The 25,060-nt window shown below is 41.9% G+C and overlaps 1 protein-coding gene across 1 annotated transcript in view; it reads right to left on the bottom strand.

The window, feature by feature from the left end:
• The window catches only part of HSD17B3 (hydroxysteroid 17-beta dehydrogenase 3), a 32,865-nt gene extending 14,054 nt beyond the window's left edge, over nt 1-18,811 (bottom strand). The window contains exons 1-6 of the mRNA XM_061609154.1: nt 18,658-18,811; nt 16,024-16,070; nt 7,826-7,901; nt 2,710-2,817; nt 1,807-1,874; nt 61-96 (exon numbers count right to left, since the gene is read on the bottom strand). Of these exons, the coding sequence (XP_061465138.1) occupies nt 61-96; nt 1,807-1,874; nt 2,710-2,817; nt 7,826-7,901; nt 16,024-16,070; nt 18,658-18,811 (489 nt within the window). The remainder of the gene's footprint in view (nt 1-60; nt 97-1,806; nt 1,875-2,709; nt 2,818-7,825; nt 7,902-16,023; nt 16,071-18,657) is intronic.
• Between the last annotated feature and the right edge of the window lie 6,249 nt (nt 18,812-25,060).

The following is a 25,060-nucleotide window of genomic DNA, read 5'->3' as shown; positions in this document are numbered from 1 at the left end:
CAATACAGACACAGACCAGGAAAGATCTGTGCTTAAAAAGCTTGTTGGAACAGAGCATACCTTGGTGACAGAGATGATGTTGCAGTTGATGAGGTCCTGCAAGGAGTAAAAAGCTGATTACATGGGAGGTTCGCTTATCTGGTGAAGACAAGGCATTTCACAAAGGTCAGGTTGACATAATGTCTAAAATGGGGGGGGGTCTGTGGCCCGCTAGGAGTTGTTGGACTGCAACTTCCATCACCATTGGCAGTGCTGGCTGGGGCTGATGGGAGTTGGAGTCCGACAGTATCTGGAAGGCCACAGCTGCTCCGTTTCTGGTTGAAAAGGAAACACTTAAGGATGAAAAAAGGATGTCTGCGGTCAGGTCTGCTAACAAGATGCAGGAGAAAAATAAATAAATAAATAATTGCTTGTGCATGGCAACCCCACCAATAGATATAGGGAGAGGTGCTCTGCCCGAGGCAGCAAACTTTGGGGAACCATTAAATGAACCGCAAACTGTTAATTATGTAGTTAATTATTATATTTTAAGCCCGTGGAGGGATTGCATTTTCTACCTCAGATATCAAGATATTGTTGGGCATTTCTCTGCCTAGCCCCTACACAACAACTTTTAAGTCATATACTTTCAATACCAGGAGTGTGGTATATTGCAAAATCAGATGCATGGTGAAAATGAACTCGATTTATTCCCCAGCTACTGGGGTGGCCATGTGTCCTACTTCACAGAGGATAGTCCTCTATTTTGAAGGGCTGCCAGAGGACAGTCCCCTATTTTAAGGTGTCCCCTAGTTGAGGGCTATCCAGTCCAAGTCTGGTTTACAGATAAGGAACCAGAAGAAGGGACAGCAGGAGCTGTAAAGTTAGCAGCTCCTGGTGAGCAGACCCACAAACAGGGCCGGTGCTAAAGGGTCAGGTCAGGCCCTGGTCGAGGGCGCTGAGGACCCCTGGGGCCACAGGGGCTCCTGAGGGGACCTTGATAGGGTGGGGGAGGAGTAGCACTCCCCTTCCGCAATCCGTGGCAGAGTACTGCCGCAGATTGCAGGGAGAGAGCTTCCCAGATGCCCGCCCGTTTGCTGGCTCCACCTACCTGTCTCTCCTGTCTTTTGCGGCTGTGCGGGCTGTGTGCGCAGGGCTGCCATTAACCAACATGGCAGCTGAGGTTTCCCTAAGGTGCTGATGCCCCTGCCGCCATCTTGGTTGATGGCAGGGATGCATGTGCATAGCACGCATGTCTGCCATCAACCAAGATGGTGGTGGGGGCTTCAACCCCTTAAGGAAACCTCAGCCTCCATCTTGGTTTATGGCAGCCCAGTGCACACAGCTGCAAAAGATAGGACAGACAGGTAGGTGGGGTGTGCTCGAATGTGTGTGCATAAGTGCTGGGGCCCGGGGCACCGCCCCTGCCCACAAGTCACCTGAGGGCTTCTCCAGTGTGGTGAGATGCATTGTATTTCTATTTAAATCACAGTTATTATTTCAAAATTTGCGCCTATATATTACTGCATGCAAAGTTTAGGCAAACCAGTATCCTCTTTTTTGGAAAAGCATAACTGGCCACCGTATCAGCTATTGCCTTGTCTGCAAACTGCTGTACCACTCCACAGAGGGTCAATTTATCCCAATGAGTAAAGTTCCTCTTCTTTCCTCTGGTTTTTTTTGGAGGGGGAGGGTAATGAAGCTCAAGAGGAAAAACTGAAGTAGGAGGCAGCTCAGCTCTCCATGTTTTAATGTGTACAGAATTGTACAGCTGTCCCATCCCTGATTTCATCACAAGAATACACACTATCAGAGAATAATCCTTACCTCATCTTTGTCTGGTCCATGAAGAAAATGGCTTGGGAAGGGGCTAGGAATCATCCCAACATTGTTAACTAATAAAAGGAAGCACAGTAAGTAGAGTTACACAGCTAAATGGCACAACTGCTTAAGCCAGGCTTTGCCAACCTAATGCTGTCTAGATGTCTTGAACTTCAGCGCTCACCAGATCCAACCAACCATGCTAGTGAGAACTGATGAGAATTGTAGTTCAAAACATCTGGAGAGCATCAGGTTGACAAAGGCTGGCTTAAGCTGAGTTACTGTGAAGGTATAGCACCAGTTGGACTCACTCATAAGAAAAAGGACTTTTTTTTTTACATGATACAATGGTAATCCCTGATCATCCACGTGTAGGTTGGATGAGGGCCAGTTTGATGGACTATAAATTCAATAGATATGAGAAGAGTTTATTTCCTGTAAAGTGTTTAACTGAGATAACTTTGTATGGACCTTCCTGAAAGTCTCATGGATGGTTCTACACATGGTTTAATTGTTGGCTCACTTGAGTTGGGGAGATTTGTTTTCTGAGTTGGGACAAACTTGCATAGGGCTGTGCTTGGACAGCATGTTTTGAGGACAGATGGGAGCAGACATGGGAGATGACAGACCAAATTTTCTCTGCTTGGGGTTCCCTAACCAACACCCTTCCTCTAATAATTAAAGATCTCCTATTGGTCAGTTGTTTGACAGCCGTTCAGGATATGTCATTGAAAAAACAAACTCACATTAGTTTGCATTTGCAAAGAATGTCTTAGACATTTGAGTAATTCAGACTAATGGCTTTCTAATACATTGGTTGCAAGAATTTAAAAAACTACATACATAGAAATAACACATTTCTCACTGCAATCTGAAATGAACTCTTGACAAGAATATTGGATACTTTACTCAAAATTCCAATTTCTAATCCTTGAAGACTTTCTTCAATGTCACCATATATGTCCTTTCTGGTGAAGTCAGCTTGTATGATTTTCACTTTTCTCCCTGTGGACTGTTCTGCATTTAAAAAAAATAAAACTCATTTCTGTGCTCTCTGAGAAGTTTGTTGGCAGCTGCTAGCACAGTAATACTGATGCATTAAGGAAATATGCCAGTTTAGTAGTTCTTAAAGGTTTTTTTCTCTCTTGAAGATGGTTGGGGGTCTCAGTAGACCACTTAAACTTTTTTTTGTCCTAGAAAGAAAAGCACATACATTACTCATATTTTAATAACTTTTTAATCTCTTCAGCACTGGCAGCATTGTCAAAGCTAGCTCTGTACTGTATAATGATAATCACAAGCCCTAGGCCAGGGTGCTGAAAGGAGTATCTTTACTGGTGATTTGTAAGGAAAAGGTTAGTAGACTGTACCAACATTGTAGTATGAAAATCACAGGACTAAAGCCAGGGCCTTCAATAGCCTGTTTGATAATCTGGCCCTGGTCAAAACTTCCTTGATCTCTACCATCGTAAGAAACAAATCAAGTGCAGGGTGGCATAGAAATATACCTTACTGTTCCAGGCTTTCTGAGGACCACCTGAATGGAACTCGTGGACCACCACTAGTTCATACTGTGATGTATGAGCACCTCTGTGCTAGTCATGTCTTGTACCAAAGCAGTGACACAAACTACAACATCACACCAGTACAGGAGTTTTTGCATTTAATTCTGCAGCACTGGGGGACTGGAAAAGACCTGCACTGGGAGTGCGTACTTGAGCATCTGGGTGCTTGCTTGCTTGCTCTTCTGGGTTGCTGTCTCTTCAGACCACTGAGGTCCCAGGCAAGTGCTGCAAGGACTGGGACCCCCTGCCTACCTGACCCTGCTCCAGAGACAGGCTCCAGTCAATCTTGCAGCCTCTTGCATCAGCTCCTGGCTGGGTCAGGGGGCATAAAAGCCCAGCTGCCCTTGGATTGCCACTGAAGGTGGTCATCCCTTGGGGAGCCCTGAGGGCAAGGGCCCTACCCCCTTCTATTATTTAAAAACTACTCTAGAGAAGATTGGTAGTGGGGAGGGTGTACGGTGCATATGCAGTTCTTGCGCAGGATGAGAACCTCTGCAGTGAACTGAATGATAGGAGAAAGTTGCCAGATGCCTTCAGAGTGAGAGTCTATAACTGGCAGAAGACTGGCCCTCTTTGGGTATGAGATGGGGGGGGAGTAGAAGTGCCCTGTGTGAAAGATATTGAGTGAGTCTGACTGTTCCCAATTCTCTCAGAGGTATGCTGGGATAACTGGTTCAGGTAGGTTTTGTTGGTGGGCTCTTGTTGTGCACATATGAGGAGTTTAGGAGACTTAGTAAGCAGGAACATGGGTGATGCCACCTCAGTCTCAGTGATCATGGGTAGAGGGAGGTATAGCCATGGGGAGGTGGTGAACTACCATAGAAGATGAGTGCAAAGCTATCTACATCTTGTTCCTTGCTGCCACTCCTCTCATGGATGGGTTCGTCATTGCTCATCTGCTATGCCGACTGGCCTGTGTGTGCTGTTGTTCAATGCCAGATCAGTACACAATAAGACTACACTCACCCGTGATTTGATCATGGATGAGGGTGCCAATTTGGTGTGCATTACAGAGAACTGGGTGGGTGAGCTGAGAGGAGATGATCTAACCCAGCTTTGCCCAGTTGGATACTCGGTGCAACATCAGCACAGTCTCCAGGGATGGGGGAGAGGGGTTCCTGTCTACAGAACTTTCATCTCTGTCACCAGGAAACCACTCTGTCTTGCAGCTGGCTGTGAGGGCCTGCACCTGATGTCGGGCCGAGGAGACAGTAAACTAGGGTTGCTGCTGGGGAACCATCCACCTTGCTGCCTGGCAGCTTCTCTGACCGAGCTGGTGAAGGCCATCTCAGAGGAGCTTAGAATGATAGTGCTGGGTGATTTCAATGGCCATGCTGAGGCTGCCTGTAGTGTTCTGGCTTGGGACTTCATGGCCTCCATGACAACTATGGAGCTGTCTCAAATTGTCACTGGCCTGACACAAAGGGCAGGGCACACCCTTGACTTGGTTTTTGCTCCAGATGGAGGAAGGTGTGTTCTGGAGATGAGGGTAGATGTCATCCCATTGTCATGATCAGACCACTTCCTGTTGAAGTTTAGGCATACAGCTCTGATCCTCCCCTGAAGGAGTGGTGGACAGATTAAGTTGGTCCACCCCTGGAGACTAATGGAATCCACAGAATTTCTGAATGGCCTGGGGGAGTTCCCAGTAGATAGAGTAGGCCCTGATGAAGCCCTTATCATGCTGTGGAACAACGAGGTGCGTCAGGCTTTTAATGTGGTTGCCCCTGAGTGCCCTGTCCACCATTGTGGAGCCCAGTTTGCACCTTGGTACAGCAGTGAACTAAGGGCAATGAAACGGCTAGAGTACAAGTGGCTAAAGACGTGCTGTGAGGCTGATCAGGCACGAGTAAAACATCATAACCATGCCTACTGTGTGGCGGTGAAGGCAGCGAAGGCCCACTTCTCTGCATCCATCACATCCTCAAGTAGCCATCCAGTGGAACTTTTCCGTATTGTCAGGGGTCTGTTGACATCAACTCCAGGAAACTGAGTTTTACCTTTCGGAGGCCCACTGTGATTTGTGCCTCCATAGAAATCTTGATGCCTTCACATTTACTGTAGTCCCCAGTGAGGTATCCAATGCAATATCTGCTGCAACTTCTTGGAATTAGTTTCAGTTGATGTGGCCTGATGGTTTGGACAAGGTGCTTGTGATGATGTGGCCAGCAATGTGTCCTCTTGACCCTTGCCCTTCTTGGCTTATTAAAGGTTGCTGAGGGGGTTTGACCGAGTGGATACAGGGTGTGAGAGGGAGTGGTTCTAGCTGCCCTGAAAGAGGCAGTGATCTGGCTGCTCCTGAAAAAGCCCACCCTAGACCCATTGATTTGTGACAACTACCGCCTGGTCACAAATACCCCCTTTTTAGGGAAGGTGATTGATAGGGTTGTGGTGCAACAATTGCAAGTACTCTTGGATCAAACAGATTATCTTGACCCATTCCATTCTGGATCCAGGCCTGGTTATGGGACTGAATTGGCCTTTGTCATCCTGATGGATGACCTTTATCAGGAGAAGGATGGGGGAGTGTGACCCTGTTATTCTTACTTGATCTCTTGGCAGCTTCTGATACCATTGACCATGGTATTCTTCTGGGCTAACTTGGTGAGATGGGTATCGGATGCACTGTTTTATGGCAGTTCCAATCCTATCACCAGGGGCTTTTTCAGAGAATAGCATTGGGTGATTGTCTTTCAGCCCCCTGGCAATTGTGCTGTGGGGTGCTGCAGGGTAGCATCTTGTCCCCAATGTTGTTTAACATCTATATGAAGCCCTTGGGAGTGATCAACAGGAGATTTGGGGTGAGGTGTCAGCAGTACGCTGATGATACCCAGTTCTATTTCCCTGTAACATCTGAATCAAAAGAGGCCTTGCAAGCCCTGGACCAGTGCCTGGATGAGGGTCAATAAACTGAGTCTGTATCCTAGCAAGACGGAGGCACTGTGGGCTGGTGATTCCTGAGTTCAGATAATTGGTCAGGTGCCTGCTTTGGATGGGGTCGTACTCCCTCTGAAAGAGCAGATTTGTAGCCTGGGGGTGCCCCGGATCCATCTTTGTCTCTAGAGGCCCAGGTGACCTCAGTGGCTAGAAGTGCCTTTTACCAGCTTTGGCTATCTCTGGACTGGGAGAGCCTGACCACTGTTGTTCATGCACTGGTAACCTCCAGGCTGGATTACTGTAATGCGCTCTATGTGAGGCTTCCCTTGAGGTTGGTCCAGAAGCTGCAGCTGGTGCAAAATGCGGTGGCATGACCGCTCACTGGGACAGGGTATCACCAACATGTCACCCCACTGCTGAAAGAATTGCACTGGCTGCCCATTAGTTACTGGACCAAGTTCAAGGTTCTGGTTTTGGTGTACAAAGCCCTATATAGCTTGGGAACAGGACACCTAAAAGACCACCTTACCCCTTACATACCCAGTTGATCATTATGCTCTGCAGATGAGGGCCTCCAGCAGATACCACCTTATTAGGAGGTGCATACCAAACAACATAGGAAGCGGACTTTTAGTGTAGTGGCACCTACCCTTTGGAATTCCCTCCCCTTAAATACTTGACAGGCACCATATCTTTTTGGCACCTACTGAAGACCTTCCTGTTTCAACAAGCCTTTTAAGTAGAGACCTTATCCCAGTCTGCTGTGCTGGAATTGCTTTTTAATATGTTTTTTAAGCCTTTTTAAAAAGAAGTTTTTAAAGATGTGTTTTAACATGTTTTTTAAAAATGTTTTGTTTTAATATGTTTTAAAGTCTGTTTTTATGATGTTTTAGAGTCTTTTAGTGTTTTTGTTTGCTGCGCTGGGATATGGGAGGAAGAGCAGGATATAAATAAATAGATAAATAAATAAATAAATATTTACAGCCAGCTACACTTTATGCAGAAGGCAGTGTTGTAGCACATCCACTCCATTCTCCTAGTAAATCTCTGTAATTGTTGAAGGGTTGGTATGTAACCCTAAGCTAGCAGTGGACCATGCTGGGGAGTGTACACTGCATGTCTCTATATGTCTAGCGACATGCAGGTAAACATTATGACATGGATGGGGAATCAGCAGGGATGATATTGTTTCCATCAGCCCCAGCCAGCTTGGTCAATGGTCAGGTATGATGGGAGTTGTAGTCCAGCATCATCTGGAGGGCCACACTCCTGCATTATGGTGCTCACTGAAGCGAATGATGAGCAAACACTTTCTTGGCAAAGGAGAATCAGGAAAGTATTACAAGGTTTTTTTTCAATCCGGTTATCGCTCAATAAAATAAATCCTAGTTGACAAATAAAATGCATTTTACAGTGCAATCCTAAGCATGTTTACTCAGCAAAACGTCCCACTGAATTCAAAGGATTACATACTTAGTATGTTTAGGATTGCAACCTAAGGCATACTTAGGTTGATAAGGCATATACTGTATGTCATTGATAAAGATCTAGTAGGAGAATGTTTTCATGTTTTAGGGACTTACCAATTTCAGAAGCTACCTTGTGCAGTTTTTCCAATGTTCTGCTAATCAAAACAATATTTAATCCACGTTTGGCCAGCTACAAAAACAAGTTTTTAAAATATCAATATTTAAGAATTGTGGTGATATGACAAAAGCATTTTAAATTCAAAGATTGTTGTACTTTAATTGACATTTTGCTTGAAAGCTGTCTTACACTTGCTGACTTGTTATCCAGACACTTGTTACTTTTGTTCAAATATCCACAACTCTGCAGAATACCCAAGTGTACCTGACCAGCAGCAAAAGCTAAGCTGCCTTCTGCTTGTACAATACAATTCTGAGTGAACTGGAATATTCTGACTCCTAGTGGCAAAAGTATGAAAATGATAATAAAGGTCCTGTTCTTTGAGATCCTGAGCAAGATTCAAGGCACTTCCAGACCGCTACTATTTTGGGGTGGGATTCAGTCACATACTGGCCAGTTCAGGTTGCACGGTTGTAATTGATCGGGAGGACTCATGCAGTCTGCCCTCTGAAAAGATAAGACTTTTTGCAATAAGGAAAGTGATGGAAACTGAACAGGATAATCAGTTGTAACACTTTTGCTCAGAACACCTCCCCACAAACAAATCAGACTGAATGCTTATTAAGTAGCCAATGCCTTCTAATCTCCCTGCAAACAAATCAAGGTGAATGCTCAATAACCAGATCATCTGGAAGTAATCTAACTCTCTTCTCCTTTCATATTGCTTTAAATTGGATTCCTGCATTGAGCAGGGGGTTGGATGACCTGACCCTTTCCAACTCTACAATTCTATGATTATGTAATTTTTCCCCTGTGGTATTAGAACAGGGAACCAAGTAAGACAAGACTGTGGAGTTGGTGGTAGGAAATAGAATATCACTCTTAAAATAAAATATTTGAAATTGAAATGCAGAGAAGAAGGCAAATACTTTTTATCTATTGCCCCAGAGTCCAGGACAAGAACTAACAGGCTTACGTTATAGGAGGGTGGATTTCACATGGACATTAGGAGAAAATTCTTGATGCTAAAAGCAGTTCAACAGTGGAACCATTTATTATTTAATTTGAAAAGATTTATATACCGTCTTACATTAAACTAATATCAAGGCAGGCATTGTACAGTAAAACAATTCAAATACAAAACAACAATTCATAAGCAATCCAAAAATACACCAAAACCAATTCAACAAAAAACAACATATCACAATTAGAGTAGTCAGAAACCATTCAACTGGTATCAGAGACCAGGGAAAGTTAGAGTAAATAAGCATCACTAATAGGCAAAAAACCTTGCAGTTTAAGAACGTACCTATAGCCCACAGATATTTCTATCAAACTTTAAAAAGCAGGGAAATTGGGCAGCTATAGTGAATGCACCAGGGGAGCAGGAGACCTGACCTCCTCTCTGAGATATTGGACTGCCCTACAAATTGGTCAAAATGCAAACACCATTTGGGTTGGTCTTTCCCAGTCCAATCCACTTCCTGTGTAGCTTGGAAGAATTTGGTAACATGTGCCTCTGAGCATATGGTGAGTGGTGATAACACCTGCCATCTCCAAAGATGGAGAATTATATTTTTGTATGTTTGTTGGTGTTCTTCTTACTTTGCTTCTTTCCTGTGTTACTAATGTTTCTACAGAGAATCTAAACTAGAAAATTTTATTTCCCTCATTATTCATCCTAGAAATCAGTATCAAATTTATTTTTATTAATTTCAAAGTCTTTTTATTGGTTAATGTCATATGATGGTGAAGACGGCCTTTTGTGTTTCCAATTGGAGGTTTTGTTCTATTTCTATTTTGGCTGCATTAACAGTTGAATCTGAAACTGCAGTTTGATGTAAAATCAGACTGATTACAATACGTTGCTACTTCAACAATGACTCTAGCTGTTGGAAAAAAGAGGATGCATGTTTTCAGCCTGCTGTGTTTATACCACTGCATTTAAGGAAAGGTGGGCACGGTCAATTAAAAACATAGAGCACAACTAGAATTTTGCTAGAATATATTTCACCTCCCACTGTTTTATCTTGTGCAAATTGAGACACTCCTGAGGTCCACTGGAGGCTATTCTGCAGAAAAGTCAATGCCATTATTCCACAATTATGTTTGGAGTTTTTTTTAGTGTAAATTTTGGAAAGTGTTGCTGTACTTCACATATTCACAGAAATAGAAACAAACAAAAAAAAGATTTCCTATAGGCAACTTCACTAAAATTGCAAAGTAAATCAGACATATTTAAAGTGACCATCTGAACTATATCAACTGTCTTAATAATGTTGCTTCCTCCCTGCTAAAACAAGATCAGCACAGCACATGTCTTCTTTCTATCTTTTGGGTTGATTGCAGGTGTTGCCACCACTCCCCATATGCTCAGAGGCACATGCTAACCAAATTCTTCCAAGCTTCACAGCAAGTGGATTGAACTGTGAAAGACCAGCCCAAATGGTGTTTGCATTTTGACAAATGTGTAGGGCAGTATAATATCTCGGAAAGGAGGTCAGGTCTCCTTCTCCCCTGGTGCATTCACTATAGCTGCCCAGTTTCCCTGCTTTTTAAAGTTTGATAGAAATATATGTGGGCTATAGGTACATTCTTAAACCGTAAGGGTATTTTTTGCCCATTAGTGAATTTCTCTGCTTTTTAATCCGGGAGGTAAGAAATGGGATCCTGTGCAAGTTTGCTGAGAATGGATTGATCATTTGCATGCTTATTGAGTTCAGTGGGATTTACTCCCCTGCAATCATGCTTAGGATAGGTGAAACTGACCCAGGGGATGTGGAGGGCAGGAGGAGGAACAGGAGGTGGGAGGGGAGGAAAGGCAGAGGGGAGGACTGGGAGGGGAGCAGGCAGGAGGGGGATGGGAGGAGAAGGACAGGTTTGATCATTTGCATGTTTATTGAGTTCAGTGCGATTTACTCCCATGCAATCATGCTTAGGATAGGTGAAACTGACCACAGGGAATGGGGAGGGGAGGAGGAAGAAGAGGAGGAAAGGTAGAAGGGAGGATTGGGATGGGAGCAGGCAGGAGGGGGAGGGGAGGAGAAGGGCAGGTTTGATCATTTGCATGTTTATTGAGTTCAGTGGGATTTACTCCTGTGCAATCATGCTTAGGATAGATAAAACTGACTGGCGGGGAGGGAGGGAGGGCTGGAGTGGGCAAGGGAGGAGGAAGAAGGAAGTGGGGGGAGGAGGATGGGAGGGGAAGGAGGGGAAGGGCAGGTCATCATTTGCATTCTTATTGAGTTCAATGGGATTTACTCCTATGCAATCACGGTTAGGATAGGAAGAACTGACCATGGGGGAGGGGGAAGGGGAAGGGGAAGGAATGGATTGGAGTGGGGCAAAGGAAGGGGGAGGGGAGGGCAAGTTTGATCATTTGCATGCTTATAGAGTTCAATGATATTTACTCCTGTGCAATCATGCTTAAGATAGATAAAACTGACCATGGGGATGAGGAAGGGGAAGGGGAGGAGGGGAAAGGAGGGGATTGGAAGGGGATGGAGATGGGGAGGGAGGGGTAAAGGAAGGGGGAGGGGAGGGGCAAGAGGGGGGATAGGAAGGAAAAGAAGGGAGGGTGGGTTTGATCATTTGTATACTTTTTCATTTCAATGGGATTTATTCCTGGGCAATCATGTTTGAAAATGGAAATGGACAGGGACTTCCCAGGAGGATCCCTACGCCTGTGCAGCCTCTGAGACGGGCTCCCGTCTTGGATGAAACTTATCCAGTTTAAATTCAGTCAGAAGGCTCTTTTCTGACTGGGAATAATTTCTTCCGGTTAAAGAAGAAACGTGAGATTTCCCACATTAGCTTTGTTTTGATTGTTGGAGTCTGGAATTCGTCAGAATTGTCTGTCTTCCAGCAGCTCAGACAGAGCGAGGATTTTTATGCTAGCTCAGCTGGATAAGTGACCCGTTTTTTTTTATATACGGATTAACAGGCAAACATCCTCCTGTCTACATTCATCATTTTCTTATCTATACAGCTAAAGAGATTTGTCAAAGTAACAGCAATTGAGATAACCTAGGTGAGGTAAGACTTTCCTTTTTTTGTTCGCGGAGCTAGGGGGGAAGAAAATATAAATAGCTTATCTTTTTTTTTTTTTATTGCAAAAAGCTGACATGGAAAATGGCATTCTAAAGATTACAACGGGCGAGAGATTTCTGATTGGAGGAGATAAGAAATCTTTTTGATCTATGGCTGGGACTATTTTTCCTGATCTACTTTTTTTTTGACGAATCTGCTCATTCTCTCTGCTACTAGCTATTTCGACGCTGTGAACTAAAGCTGTTCTTACACTTTCAGGCAGATAAGAGATAAGGGCTGTCTAGCGTGTGACGTTAGTTTGTTGGAAAAATTAACTCCTTTGTAACTGGTTAAAGAAATAAGCTGCTCTTTGTTTGGGACATTGAAAATTGAAGGAGTTTTGTTCCTTTGGCTTTAAGAATGACAATTAAGAAGACCATGGATGTACAAGAAGGGACTTTATCTCTAGACATGTTTCAGAAAATAATGAATGGGATTAACTCAATAAAACAAGAACTGAGAAATAATAGACAAGCGTGGAGAATTGAATTTTACGAAATGAGACAGGAGCTGAAAGAAACTCAGGATTCTATGAGAAAGGAGAATAAAGATAGATCTGGAAAACAAAAAAAAAGATGAAAGAGAAATTAAAGGCAAGGTTCAAACTATGGAGACTGGCTTAATTATGGACATGAAAAAAGATTTGGATTTCCTGGCTGTGATGGATCCTGGAGACAAATATTACAGTTTGGAATTCAGCGCTGTCCCTGAAGGAATTGAAGAGATTGGAGATAAAGATATTATCGGTTCAAAAAAATTCTTGGACTGGAAGGATCTGATGGAACTTGAAATGGAGAAAGTTAACAGAATTAATCCCTGTCTTGTGTCAATGGAAAAACCTTCAAGAGATGTACTAGTGTATCATGTGGAAAAGAGGAACAGAGATGCGGCTTTGCAACAATACTTCAGTGATACGTTTGGATTTGATGGCAAGAAAATATCTGTGATGGAGGAAATTCCTATCAGACTTTTATTATATGACTATGACAGCAAGATTTTTGGGTGCGTAAAGATGGAAGATGGAAGATGGACCCAATATGGATAATGACAGAAGAGCGATTTAAAATCACTGGACTTAGTAGATTTGATGAGTTGGATTAATTGGCATGTTTATTTAGAAAAAAAAATTGATTGACATATATCTCAAGGATTGGAAACTTCTCTTTGACTTTTTGTGGAAGATTAAAATGATATGATGTTAATGAGATTTGAAACCAACTAAGATAACTGTTGGAGGAAGGTGATTTTATAATCTATTAAGAGATAGGTCTGTTACATATTATAGATTTATAGTTGAATTATAGTGTTTTGAAATTACTGGATTTAGTAGATTTGATGAGCTGGATTAATTGGCATGTTTATTTAGAAAAAAATTGATTGATATATATCTCAAGGATTGGAAACTTCTCTTTGACTTTTTGTGGAATATTAAAATGATATGATGTTAATGAGATTTGAAACCAACTAAGATAACCGCTGGAGGAAGGTGATTTTATAATCTATTAAGGGATAGGTTTGTTATATATTATAGATTTATAGCTGAACTATGACAAATCGGAAGTCAATATTTTTATATATATGTATTTTTTTTTGTATTGTATTAGTTATTGATTTGTGTTGTTTTCTTTTTGTATTATTTTGGTTTTGAAAATTAGAATAAAAATTAATTGAAAAAAAAAGAAAATGGAAATGGACTCTCTTCAAGTCGATCCTGACTTATGGAGACCCTATGAATAGGGTTTTCATGGTAAATGGTATTCAGAGGTGGTTTACCATTGCCTTCCTCCGAGGCTGAGAGGCAGTGACTGACCCAAGGTCACCCAGTGAGCTTCATGGCTGTGTGTGTATTCAAACTCTGGTCTCCCTGGTTGTAGTCCAACACTGGGCAGGGATGGTATGAAGAGGGTGAGGGTAGGAGATTGGGTGGGTGGGCACTGGGCAGAGGGGAAGCCTCTTTCCTTTCCAAAAGGAAAACATTGTGAACAGTATCATTGCTTTTCAGCGTTTCCCCCACCATTCTACAGCAGGCACATGTAGCCTGCCACCCAAATTTAAACCCCTGGACACATCCATACCAGGCCTTTAGTTCACTTTGGACAGTCATGGCTTCTCTCAAAGAATCCTGGGAAGTATAGTTAGTGAAGGGTGCTCCGAGTTGCTAGGAGATGCCCTGTTCCCCTCACAGACCTGCAATCAGGGTGGCTGACTGTTAAACCAGGCTGGCCACTGGAGCTCTTTCAGTGTAACAGGAGTCTCTTCACAAACTACACTCCCCAGGATTCTTTGGGGGTAGCCAAGAGTGTCTCACATGAAATCAAAGACTGGTGTGGGTGTGGCCCCCTGATTAGGCAAGCCCAGCAGCTGTGAGCTTTTAGAACACTGACAGTTGGTTCTTACTGAGCATGCCCAACACTATCATTCAGTTCAATGCAAAATGTCTTAAATTAATTAAAAATCAGCCAGGCATTTTTTTAACTGTTAAACAGCAGACGATGAAGGTCAGAGTATGGGGCAAGGTCCCTAATAGGACTCCAGGTACTCTGTGAACATGGCTGATTTTTAACAAATTTGAACAGATTATGAGAACTCTGACAGAAAAAAGTCCAAAAGGGCTCTGGGGTTTTTTTCCTCTCTTTTTAGACTTTGAACTCTCTATTTTCTCTGACTGTTTTGTGTATCGCCATGAAAATTGAGAAGGTTGTTAAGCAAGCGTTTCTGAGTTCAGGAGTGTAAGTTTGGTAAGGTATTGTTTTGAAATGAGCTTATGGGAAGCATCAGAATGGCATGGGAGGTATTTTCAATTTAACATTGTGGAATGTGAAAAAATGCACGCTGGCTATAGTATACAGCCACTCTCGTGGTTGTATAATACAGTTTTTTAAAAGCTGGCAGAAGCACACCACAGTAGGTGCCTGCCATATCTTGATGGAGAGGCAAGCTCTTTCTTACAGATCTTCTAGCAAAGCCTGGAGAGCCATCCATTGAGGATGATCCAATTCTAAATGCCCTGCATCAAGCATTACTACTTGGAATGAACAAATTCTGGTTAACTAATTCACTGAATTAATTAAAAAAATCTCCGAATTGTGCCTGAAAGTAGTTCCCCTAATTTCCAGGTGAACTGAAAGTAAATTAAGTTCCTTTTGCAGGAGAAGCTAGGGCAATTTTAATTCAATTCAGTGTTAATTTTAATTCAATAATTTATACATATGAGAGCTTATATACATATAAGAGCTTAACTCTATGTTTGATTGTGGCCACTGCATTTACTATGTTTACCTATGTAAAAAGTGATGCTGCTCTTTAAGCTTACAGATCATATTTGTTTGGGAAAAGTCAGAAAACAATTGTTCACATTACACTGTGTGTGTGTTTTTTGGTATTTTCTTACACTTCTTTGATATACTTTATACTTGAGCAGATATCTTGTAAAGTTCTGAAAAAGGCTGAAAAAAATGCCAAGGGCCACATGAATTGTGAATTGAACTAGAACAAAATTAGTTCTTTTTTGAGGATGCAAAGTTGAACTGAAATTAATTTCTTTTTTGGACAGGGTGAACTGGAACTGGAACGAATTCCTTTTTAAAATGAACTTCGCAAGCACTGGATTCGAAGATCCACAAGCCTCCCCTGATTCTTTGACATGTCCACATGGGAAGCTTCTCTTACTGTCACTTCAGCACATCAGTGCTATGCAGGAAACAATATCCTCACCCAAAAGAAGGCTGGTTCCACGTTGCAGGACATTTGGGACAACATTCCCCTGATAGATTGTGCCACCTGATCCCATGATTCCCTTTGCTCTGACCTTGAGTATACACCTTCAGGTCACTATGGGGAGGCAGCCCTTTCTTTGGCAGAGAATCCCTGATCAGTCTGGAACATTGAGACATTTCTCATGCGGAACTCCATCAATGTGTTGCCATGCTCCTGACCCCTGTTCAAGAGAGCTTCCCATATAATCTTGTAATACAATCTACTGTCTCTCAGGTAACTAAAAACACGTGATTTTACATGGCTGTGGAAAAAATATCTACAGAGTCCTCTGAATACTCATAAATATTACAACATAAATGTTAAGTAATTTTGTACAGGTTTATCATACCTCCAAGGAATAGGCTTTTCCAATCCCATCTCCTGCTCCTGTGATCACTAAAAGATGAGGCAGAGAAAGATGTGGGATCTTCATTGTCTTGTTCTTTCTTGCATTTCCTTGTGATTCCCCCCCTTGTGATTTCCCCCCATTGAAATCAATGGGATGAAGGAGACAGCCAACATGGTGCCCTCCAGATGTTGCTGGACTGCTACACCCTTCAGTCCAGATAATTTCCCATGCTGGCTGGGGCCAATGGGAATGGGAGTCTAACAACATTGGAGGGGGGAGGGGACCACACTGGCTATTCCAGACCATTATTAGCACATGCTTAATTCTGCGTTTGGTGTATGCCTTTGTCTCCAGGCTGCATATGCATAATAATTTTGGATGACGGATAGTATAAAGTGATAAGAGGATTAACTCAGGGGATAGAATAGAGGGGGAAAACATTCTGCAGAGCACAGGTGTGCTACCTACTTCCAAGGAAGTCTTCTTGAACAAATGTTTGTGCCTAATCAATGCTACTAAGGAATTTATATATATATTTATATATTTATTCGCTAGATTTATATAGCCACTCCAGAAAGTAAGTTTTCAGGGCAACACATTTTTTATGAGTGAAGACTCCAAACAGCCATACATATCTCCCACTCAGCAAGGTGAATATAAATGAATGATTTTACAAAATAAAAAAATGGGTTTGGATACCAAGATAACTGAAGGAATTTCATAGAAGGGACATTTTTCTTTCCTTTCTCCTCCCTGCAGTCCCCAGAAGCCTCCTTGCAAGGTCACGGGGAGGGGGGGCTCTCCTGAATCATATGTGATGTGGCTGGGAACATGGGAAATCAGCTAAAATCAGGTTTGGATCCTGAGTTTGGATTTAACAAAGTTCACAGAAAGAAAGTTTCTCATCCTTTCCTACCCCCAGCAGCTCCCCTTCCCCCCTGTCCATCCCACGTGACTTAGAAGGTCCTACATTTATTTATTGCTATTAAAGAATGTATTTAAGGAATCCAAATCAACATGGCATTTAGAAAGTAAATAGAAGGCAATCCTAAAAATGTTTTTAAAAAGTGGATCTAGAAATGTGCCGTCAACTGATGTGTCAGTAAAAGCAAATTGTGTATTAAAATGAAGTGGACTAAGAAGCTGCCATGGGCAAACAGTGAAAGTAATTAACAAGACAGTCCTATACATGTCTACTCAGAAGTAAGTTCCACTGAATTCATAGGGGCTTACTCCCAGATAAATCTACATAAGATTGCAGGCTTAATTTCTTTGTATTTACTATTTTTCAAAATGTTTGTAGTTTAACAACAACAACAACAATAATAAACTGTCCGACCTTCACCAATGGTCCCAGGGCAAGTTACAAAATCTATAATATTAAAAAAGAGTTAAAACACATTTCAATCACAAGAATATGGTTGGTTCTGAAAACATATCTCAGAAGCTGAAGGCCAGGGTAAAGAGGTATTTTTGATGTTAGCATTTCTCAATTATATATTTGTATTTTGAAAAAATTCTCAAGGGTGTATATGTCAATATTATAACAAGAAAGGGTAGTTTGTTTATTTAGTTGTTCATTACAATTATATCCCACCTTTTCTCCAAGGAGCTCAAGGTGGCATACATGGTTCTCCCCCTCCTCATTTAATTGCCACAACAACCCTGTGAGGTAGGTTAGGCTGAGAGGCAGTGCCTGGCCCAAGGTCACCCTGTGAGCTTTGTGTTAAAAAAAGGACAGCACTGCAGAGGGTCGTATCTGCTTTATATACACAAAACGCAAGGGCAGTTCCAGTGTCATGAGCCTTGGAAGACTGAAAGCCCGGAGTAGTGTAGTGGCTGGAGTGGTGGGCTGGGACCCAGGTTCAAAACTCCATTCAGCCATGAAGCTCACTGGGCTAGCTGTCTCTCAGCCTAATCAACACACAGGCTTGTTGTGAGGATAAAATGGGAAGGGAGGGAACCATCTATGCCACCATGAGCTCATTGGAGAAAAGGTCGGATATCAAAGCAATAATACATTAGGTACACAAATGAGATTGTGGCAATGATCCTTACCAAGGACTCAGTCCTATTGGACTGGGGAACTTACTTCTAAGTATACATGCTTAGGATTGCATTGAATAGTCAAGTGAGAAGAGCCCTTGATAACAGCAAGTTCTCGTGCATTCATAAAGTGAAGACAATATACACTCAAGAAAGAAAGGAGCTTTGTTTCAGAAAGATGGTCAATTCACTACTTAGAATATACGTTTTAAAATTACATTCACCAATGTTTAAAAAATGCATTCAGAAATAAGTGCCCACTGTTATACCATTTTAAATACTGACTAAGGAAGAGTTTGTTATACTTTTTAAGGAGGCATTCATGATTTACTATAGTAGCAATGCACCCTAAGAACACTGGAAGCTGCTTTATACCAAGTTGGTCCATCTAGCTCAATACTGCCTGCACTGACAGGCAGTGGATCTCCAGTCTTTCCCAGCCCCATCTGGAGATGCCAGGGATTGAACCTGGGACCTTTTGCATGCAAAGCCGGTGCTCACAGCCACTGACTTACTCCCAGCCCCCATCTCATCAGATAACTTCACATTGCATCTCAGCAGTAAAAATATAAGGAAAAGTTGCTTTACCTGCCCATTCACCCATAGACAGAAAAAAAGATGGAGGCAAAGTATGCCATATAAACCGAGAGAAATATTTCAAAAACAGAATACATTTCACCAGAAAAAACAGACAAATGATGCCCCCAAGGCAAGTGAAAAACTGCTGCTGGAATTCACCCATGACGAACAGATGCCGAGAGCTCAGGCTATTGCCACTCTCTCTCTCTCTCTCTCTCTTCTGGTGTACTGCTACTTTATGCTCTGGAAAAGAAAAGAAAAGGGAAGGGAAGGGAAGGAAAGAAGCAGCCTGCCTAATCATAAACCCTTGAGTCATATGAATTTTTTTTACCCATAGAATGCACAAGGACTTATAACAGAATAACTTTCTTGGCTCAGATATGTAAACCACCCAAACCAAAATATAAGAACGAAAATGTGTCAGTCTGTTTCGGTGAACATAGAGATGCTCAGTGTGATCTAAGTCATGTCAGCTGCTTTGAGGATGATCTTGCCTTTGGTTCTCTGCTGGATCTCCTGAGATCAAAGATGGTCCATGATAAAATCCTGCTTATAAATATCTTTATCACTATTTAAGATATTTACATCCAGCCACTAAAATTGCTGTTGTATATGTAGCAGAGGGAGAATGTCCAGATGCTTGAAATGTGTTTATTCCAGGCCTGCCTCTTCCACCTCCTCTCCCCACTTGTCAGTGGTGCTTTCCCAGTTTTGAGGCTGCTCTATCTATGCAACACTTAGTTAATGAATTAGCAGCACAATCCTAAACATGTCTACTCAAATAGAAGTCCCACTGAGTTCAACAGGGCGTACTCCCAGTAATGCGGGTACGGGATTGTGTGCTCTCTCTCTGTATATATATTATATATATATGGAAATGGAAATGGACTGCCTTCAAGTGGATTCTGACTTATGGTGACCCTATGAATAGGGTTTTCCTGGTAAGCAGTATTCAGAGGTGGTTTTACCATTGCCTCCCTCTAAGGCTGAGAGGCAGTGACTAGCCCAAGGTCACCCAGTGAGCTTCATGGCTGTGTGGGGATTCAAACCCTGGTCTCCCAGGTCCTAGTCCAACACGCTATTTATGTACCATTTCATTTAAAAAAACATCACAGAGGTTTACAGCAAATAAAAACTGTATAATAAAAACCATTAAAAATACAGTAAAAACAAGGCCAGCCATTGTAGAGACATCTTCTTAACTGCCTGCATAAACATGGCAGAACAGAAAGGTTTTCATCAGGCGTTTAATGGTTGAAACAGAAGGTGTCTACTCAGGCCTGTAGCTGGGAAGGGGGCAAATGGGGGCACTGCTCCCCCCAATCTATGGTTTGCACCCCCCGGACTTCATGGCCAGGGATGATGAAAGTTGTATTCAGCAACATCTGAAAAACCAAAGGTTTCCCCACACCTGATGCGTAGCATCCACAGAGCAGAATGGGCGATGCCTCACAGAGATTGGAGGCATACACCACTTTCTCCTGCTATTGCTGACAACTAGTAATTTTAATTTATTTCAAGGCACCTTAAAAGCATGCTTTTAACATTGACTGAATCATGCATGCTTTGAATGTTTAATACCACTAGTCCCCTGTTCGGGGTGGAACACTGAATCTAACACTTTGCTCTCTGCTGCCATCCCCAGATCAACAGTGCTGGACACTGTCAGATTCCGCCCAAGCTCCTGGAGCAAGCATTTAGCTTTAGAAAACACAAGAGCAAGGCTCTATATCCCACCCATGTTTCCTCTTATTAGATCAGGTTAAATAGATTTTTGGGGTGGGTCACTTTTTGATCAAAAAAGTAGCACAGGGTTAAGATGAAGAGTTAGCCTCCCTCTCACAGTATTGCAGCCCCAATCTAATCCCACCCCTTTCCCATGGCTGCTTTCACTTAAAAATAAAAGAAAACCACCACACAGCCAATCCAGTTGTGGGTTTCCTGATGTCTTGTCAAGTTTGACTCTTAGTCTAAGCCAGGGATAGGGAATCTGTGGCCCACCAGTTTTTGCTGGACTATATCTCCCATCATCCCTGACCACTGGCCAAGCAAACTGAGGCTAATGCAAATTGGAGCCTAAGATCAGGAGGGCCACGGTTCCCCTTCCTTGGTCTAGGCAAATGCATTTTCCAAAGACAGAGAAGCTTTGGTGCCCTGGGGTCCTTTGGGAGGGAGGTGCATATATCAATCAAATAAATAAATGCCTAATAATATTATTATGATTAATAATAGCCTAGATAAAGGCAGGATATAAATCAAATCAAATAAAGGGCGGGATATAAATCAAATAATAAATAAATAAATAAATAATAAATAGATAAAGAAGACCAACTTACAAGATAGATCAGAGGCTCATTACTGTGGTGGTGGTGGTTACTTCCACTGTTTGTTTTTTGTATTTTGTTAGTTACTTTGACCTCTCTGTTGGAGGAGAAAAGGCAAACAGAAATGGTAGTATCAATAAATGTGGGTCAGCTTTGCTGCTAGGTACAATACAGTATGTCTCCTTAAGAACAGCAGCCTCCACTCCTCCAAGAAGACCAGGATGTCACTGCTGCTAACTAACTAAACTAACTTTTTAATTTAACATATTTCCAGTCTCCAGGCTCCCAAAGGTGTTAAGAGCATCTTCCCAGCCAGAGGCACCTCAGCTCATTGGCAGAGTGCCAGGTGGCCTGCCACTCAAGGCCACCCAGGCTAAACATGATAAACAGTGGGATATGGTCCCCATGTTTCTTTGTTGCAACCTTTGATCACCTCAAGAATACTGCATGACAAATCTACATGGGTAACCCTATGTGAGTACTTTTCATTCATTCATGTACTTTGTTTATTGGCAGTATTTTTATCCCACTCTTCAGCTAAAAAGGGCTCCAAGAGTAGCTTACATCAATAAGATGACCCCTGTCCTCAAGCTTACAATCTGAAAGGCATGACACAAAAGGAAAAGGGATTGAGAGGGAGGAGGAGAAAAAAGAAAAAAATCCTTTAATTTATCATTTTGTTTGCTCTTTGTCTTTTTGACCCTGCTCTTAATAAAATTGTTCTTTAATTTGGCATTGGAATGAATCTGTAACAAACCATAGGGATTGTTCCCACCCTGCTCCCCTGGACTAGCTAAGCTGCTTGGAGTCATACTACATACTTTCCCCTAAGAAGTGATAAGAGGAAAGCAAGCTGCCTTTGCTGGAAATGATGGGAGGGTTGTTGTTGGATGCTCTCTCTCCCAGGGAGATATTTGGCTCATAGCTTTGCTTCCTCTCTGGCCAGAGCTAGAGGAGACAGGAGTTGGAGGCACAAACATATAGAAGCAGCTACAACTGGCCTACCTCACAAGGAAGATGGGTGAATCTGTCAATGTTGGTTTCTCTCCCTTTTCTGTTCTCAAGTTCAGTTCTCCACATCAGTTTGTGATTTTTTTGAAAAAGTCCTGTGAAAATTCATCAGCATTTTATTGAAAATGTCTCCTTGTGTGCAAGTTTGCCTAATATATACATTTTTGCAGTTTCCCCAACATAATATATTGTTGTATGTTAATAGTAATATGCATTTCTATGCACACTTTACCCTATGCATTTTTTTGCATATTACTTGTCTGGAGAACTGTATAGCGAAATTCAGAGAAGTGTGAATGTCAAATGATGAATGTGGTTTGCATATTGTTTCAGAAAGTGCAAATTGGGTAAGTTTGCATTTAAACGCAACCTGAATCAAGTTTCTCCCACATCTGTACAAGGCAATTGTGGGTTCGGCGTCTCTTGATCTCTTATGCCAATTTTTCACCTTCAAAGAATTGGATCCAAGTTCTGCTCTAAGTTGATCAATGGGTCTACTCTGAGTATGACTAATATTGGAGATAACGTCTGCAATTGCCCCAATTTTGTCTCAGTCATCTTTTTATTTCAGCCTAAAAGAAAAATTCCCAAAATGTAACTTGACCTACATTGCATGTCCTCAGCGGTGGCCCATAGTGCACTATGCATTTGCTAGCAGTTCAGAAGTTACTTGCCAGCTAACTCTCACTGGTCAAAGGCCTTCCATATAACCCTTTCTCTCTTTAGATGAAGATAAAAACTACCAGAAGAACCTGTCATCCTGGTATCTGATAAGCAGCAACCTGCTATGTGAAAGGAATCCTGTTTTGTACACTGTTTTATCACGCTTAAAATAGCTTATGAAAATGAAGGGGGTTTCAAAAGCAGCTGCTGGGGTGCCTTTTAAAGGATAAAAGATGCCCTAAGGTCTTGCCCAAGCCCTTGGGTTTGCCTAAGTAGTTATCTGGATTCTGGTCATAGTTTACATTTGAAATGCTGTATGTTGTTTGTAATGCTTCCAGGCAATAAACCCTCCTATGCACAGGGAGAAAGGGTAATATAAAATACCTTTGGCCTATGAAAGTTGAGTTCAGATGGTAAAACTATGTCTAGGTGGTACCACTTTAGATTGCAAGTGAGAAGGGGCCCATATGAAAAAATGCTGTGTTACACAAGAAATCCTCCACCCCATAGAAAACTAGATAATATCGACCGGTCCCAGCTCCCCTTTTCCCAACAGCAAAAAATAATTTCAGGCTGCAATCTAATACCTACTCACCTGGGAGTAAGCTCCATTGAGGTCAATGGGGATCACTTCTGTGTAAACATATCTAGATCAGATCACACTGTTCCCATCACCTTCACTGGTTTGCCTGTTGCTACTTCTGTAGCCCTCTTCATTTTACAAGCACTCATTTTTACTGGCATAGGAGCTGACTGCACATTTTAGACTCACTTTATGCCTTTTTAGAATTTCCTTTAACTTCTAAATGCCATGTCATATCAGATTCTGTAACTCAGTGTGACCACCAGTACCTATCATGGTGTCCGTGAAAGGTCTCAGTAAATATCCATTCTAAAATCCACAATGCACAATCTTTGCTCTTCCTTCCTGTTCATGTCCTGTTTGTATGAGCTATGGCTTATTGAGCTATGGCTTATTGAGCTCAGCAGTTAATCAGTCACATGGAACTTTAGGTTACTATATATTAACAGAATTATAACAAAATTGCTATCAGGCATGATGGGAAGTAGATATGTCTATCCAAGTGCTGATAGACAAATGGCATTGGATTTGTTTCCCATTGTATCTTATGTATGAATCTTTTTTTAAAATTCTATAAGGTTTTGACAAGATGGTACTTGCCAGATTGAATAAAATATATTCAAGTGCCAGTGATCAATGATGATGTTTAGATTTCAGTACAAATAAGTTTTATGTTATGTGGGGCTGCCCAACGATCAGAATGTTTGGGAATATACACTGACAGAAATAACAAGTATCCAGGGTCATGACCTCCCAAGACATCCTGTTGTAATTATGATTGGATATCTTAAAGGTATTACACCAGAGGACTGGGAAATAACACCTCAGGTATTCATGGTGGCCAAAATGGTGATTTGTCAGAAATGGAAAAATCTCTCAATTCCTGGTGAGCTAAAGTTTGAGAAAGGGCTTATATGGTGCAGTTGACTTAACTTTTTTAAAGTTAAGGAGAGCAGACAAAGAGTCAACAAATTCATTGAAAAAGAGTTTATTATTCCATTTTTAAAAATAAAAACACACAAATTAAGTAGATCACATTAATCCACATTTTTTATCTGGAGGAATATGGAAGGTGCAGTCATCATACAATACAAAATATAATCAGCTTTGTTATTGTAAGAACTGTCTATAAATTCTGAGTAACTGAAATATCAATGTAACTTTTTTCTTTTACATACCTACGTAAAAACCAGAATCATTGTGGTATTTGATAAGAATTAAGATGAACTATTTGGTTGTTTTCATAAATTTCTATGCAGCTTTGTGAGTATATATAGCTATTTCATCTCTGAATTTATAGTATATTTATTTATTTTGCAAAAATTAAAAGAAAAATAATATTGTGCCTTGGATCTTTCACAATATGCTTTCTCTGGCTAACTAGGATTGCTCCCCAGATAATACTGGGGTTCTTTTCATCAGAATTTTTAAAATGTGGCATCTCTGTTGAACATGCAGAATGGTGGTGGTGTGCTGAGCTTTTAGAACAAGTTTTAACCCATTGGGCAGGGATGGAGAACCAGTGTCCCTTCAGAGGTTGTTGGTCTACAGCTATCATCACCCCTGACCATTAGCCATGTTGGATGAGGCTGATGGGAACTGGGAGTCTAACAATATCTGGAAGACCCCAGATCCCTCATCCCTGCCTTTGAGGATCAGATAATCAGGCTGGGAGGAAAGAACACTGCATGATGTTCTGACCATCACATCTCCACAATGACTCTTTGGAAGAAGGCATAGAGATAAAAAACCTAAATACAACATGGATCAAAGTGTACTTGCAGCCTTGCCAGGTGGATCTCCCTGAACCAAGTAGACAATGTGGTCTGGG

The sequence above is a fragment of the Rhineura floridana genome, chromosome 1 (genome assembly GCF_030035675.1).
Source record: "Rhineura floridana isolate rRhiFlo1 chromosome 1, rRhiFlo1.hap2, whole genome shotgun sequence".
Classification (NCBI taxonomy): Eukaryota; Metazoa; Chordata; class Lepidosauria; order Squamata; family Rhineuridae; genus Rhineura; species Rhineura floridana.
The sequence above is the reverse complement of the archived record's forward strand: the minus strand, read 5'-3'. Positions and strand labels throughout refer to the sequence as shown.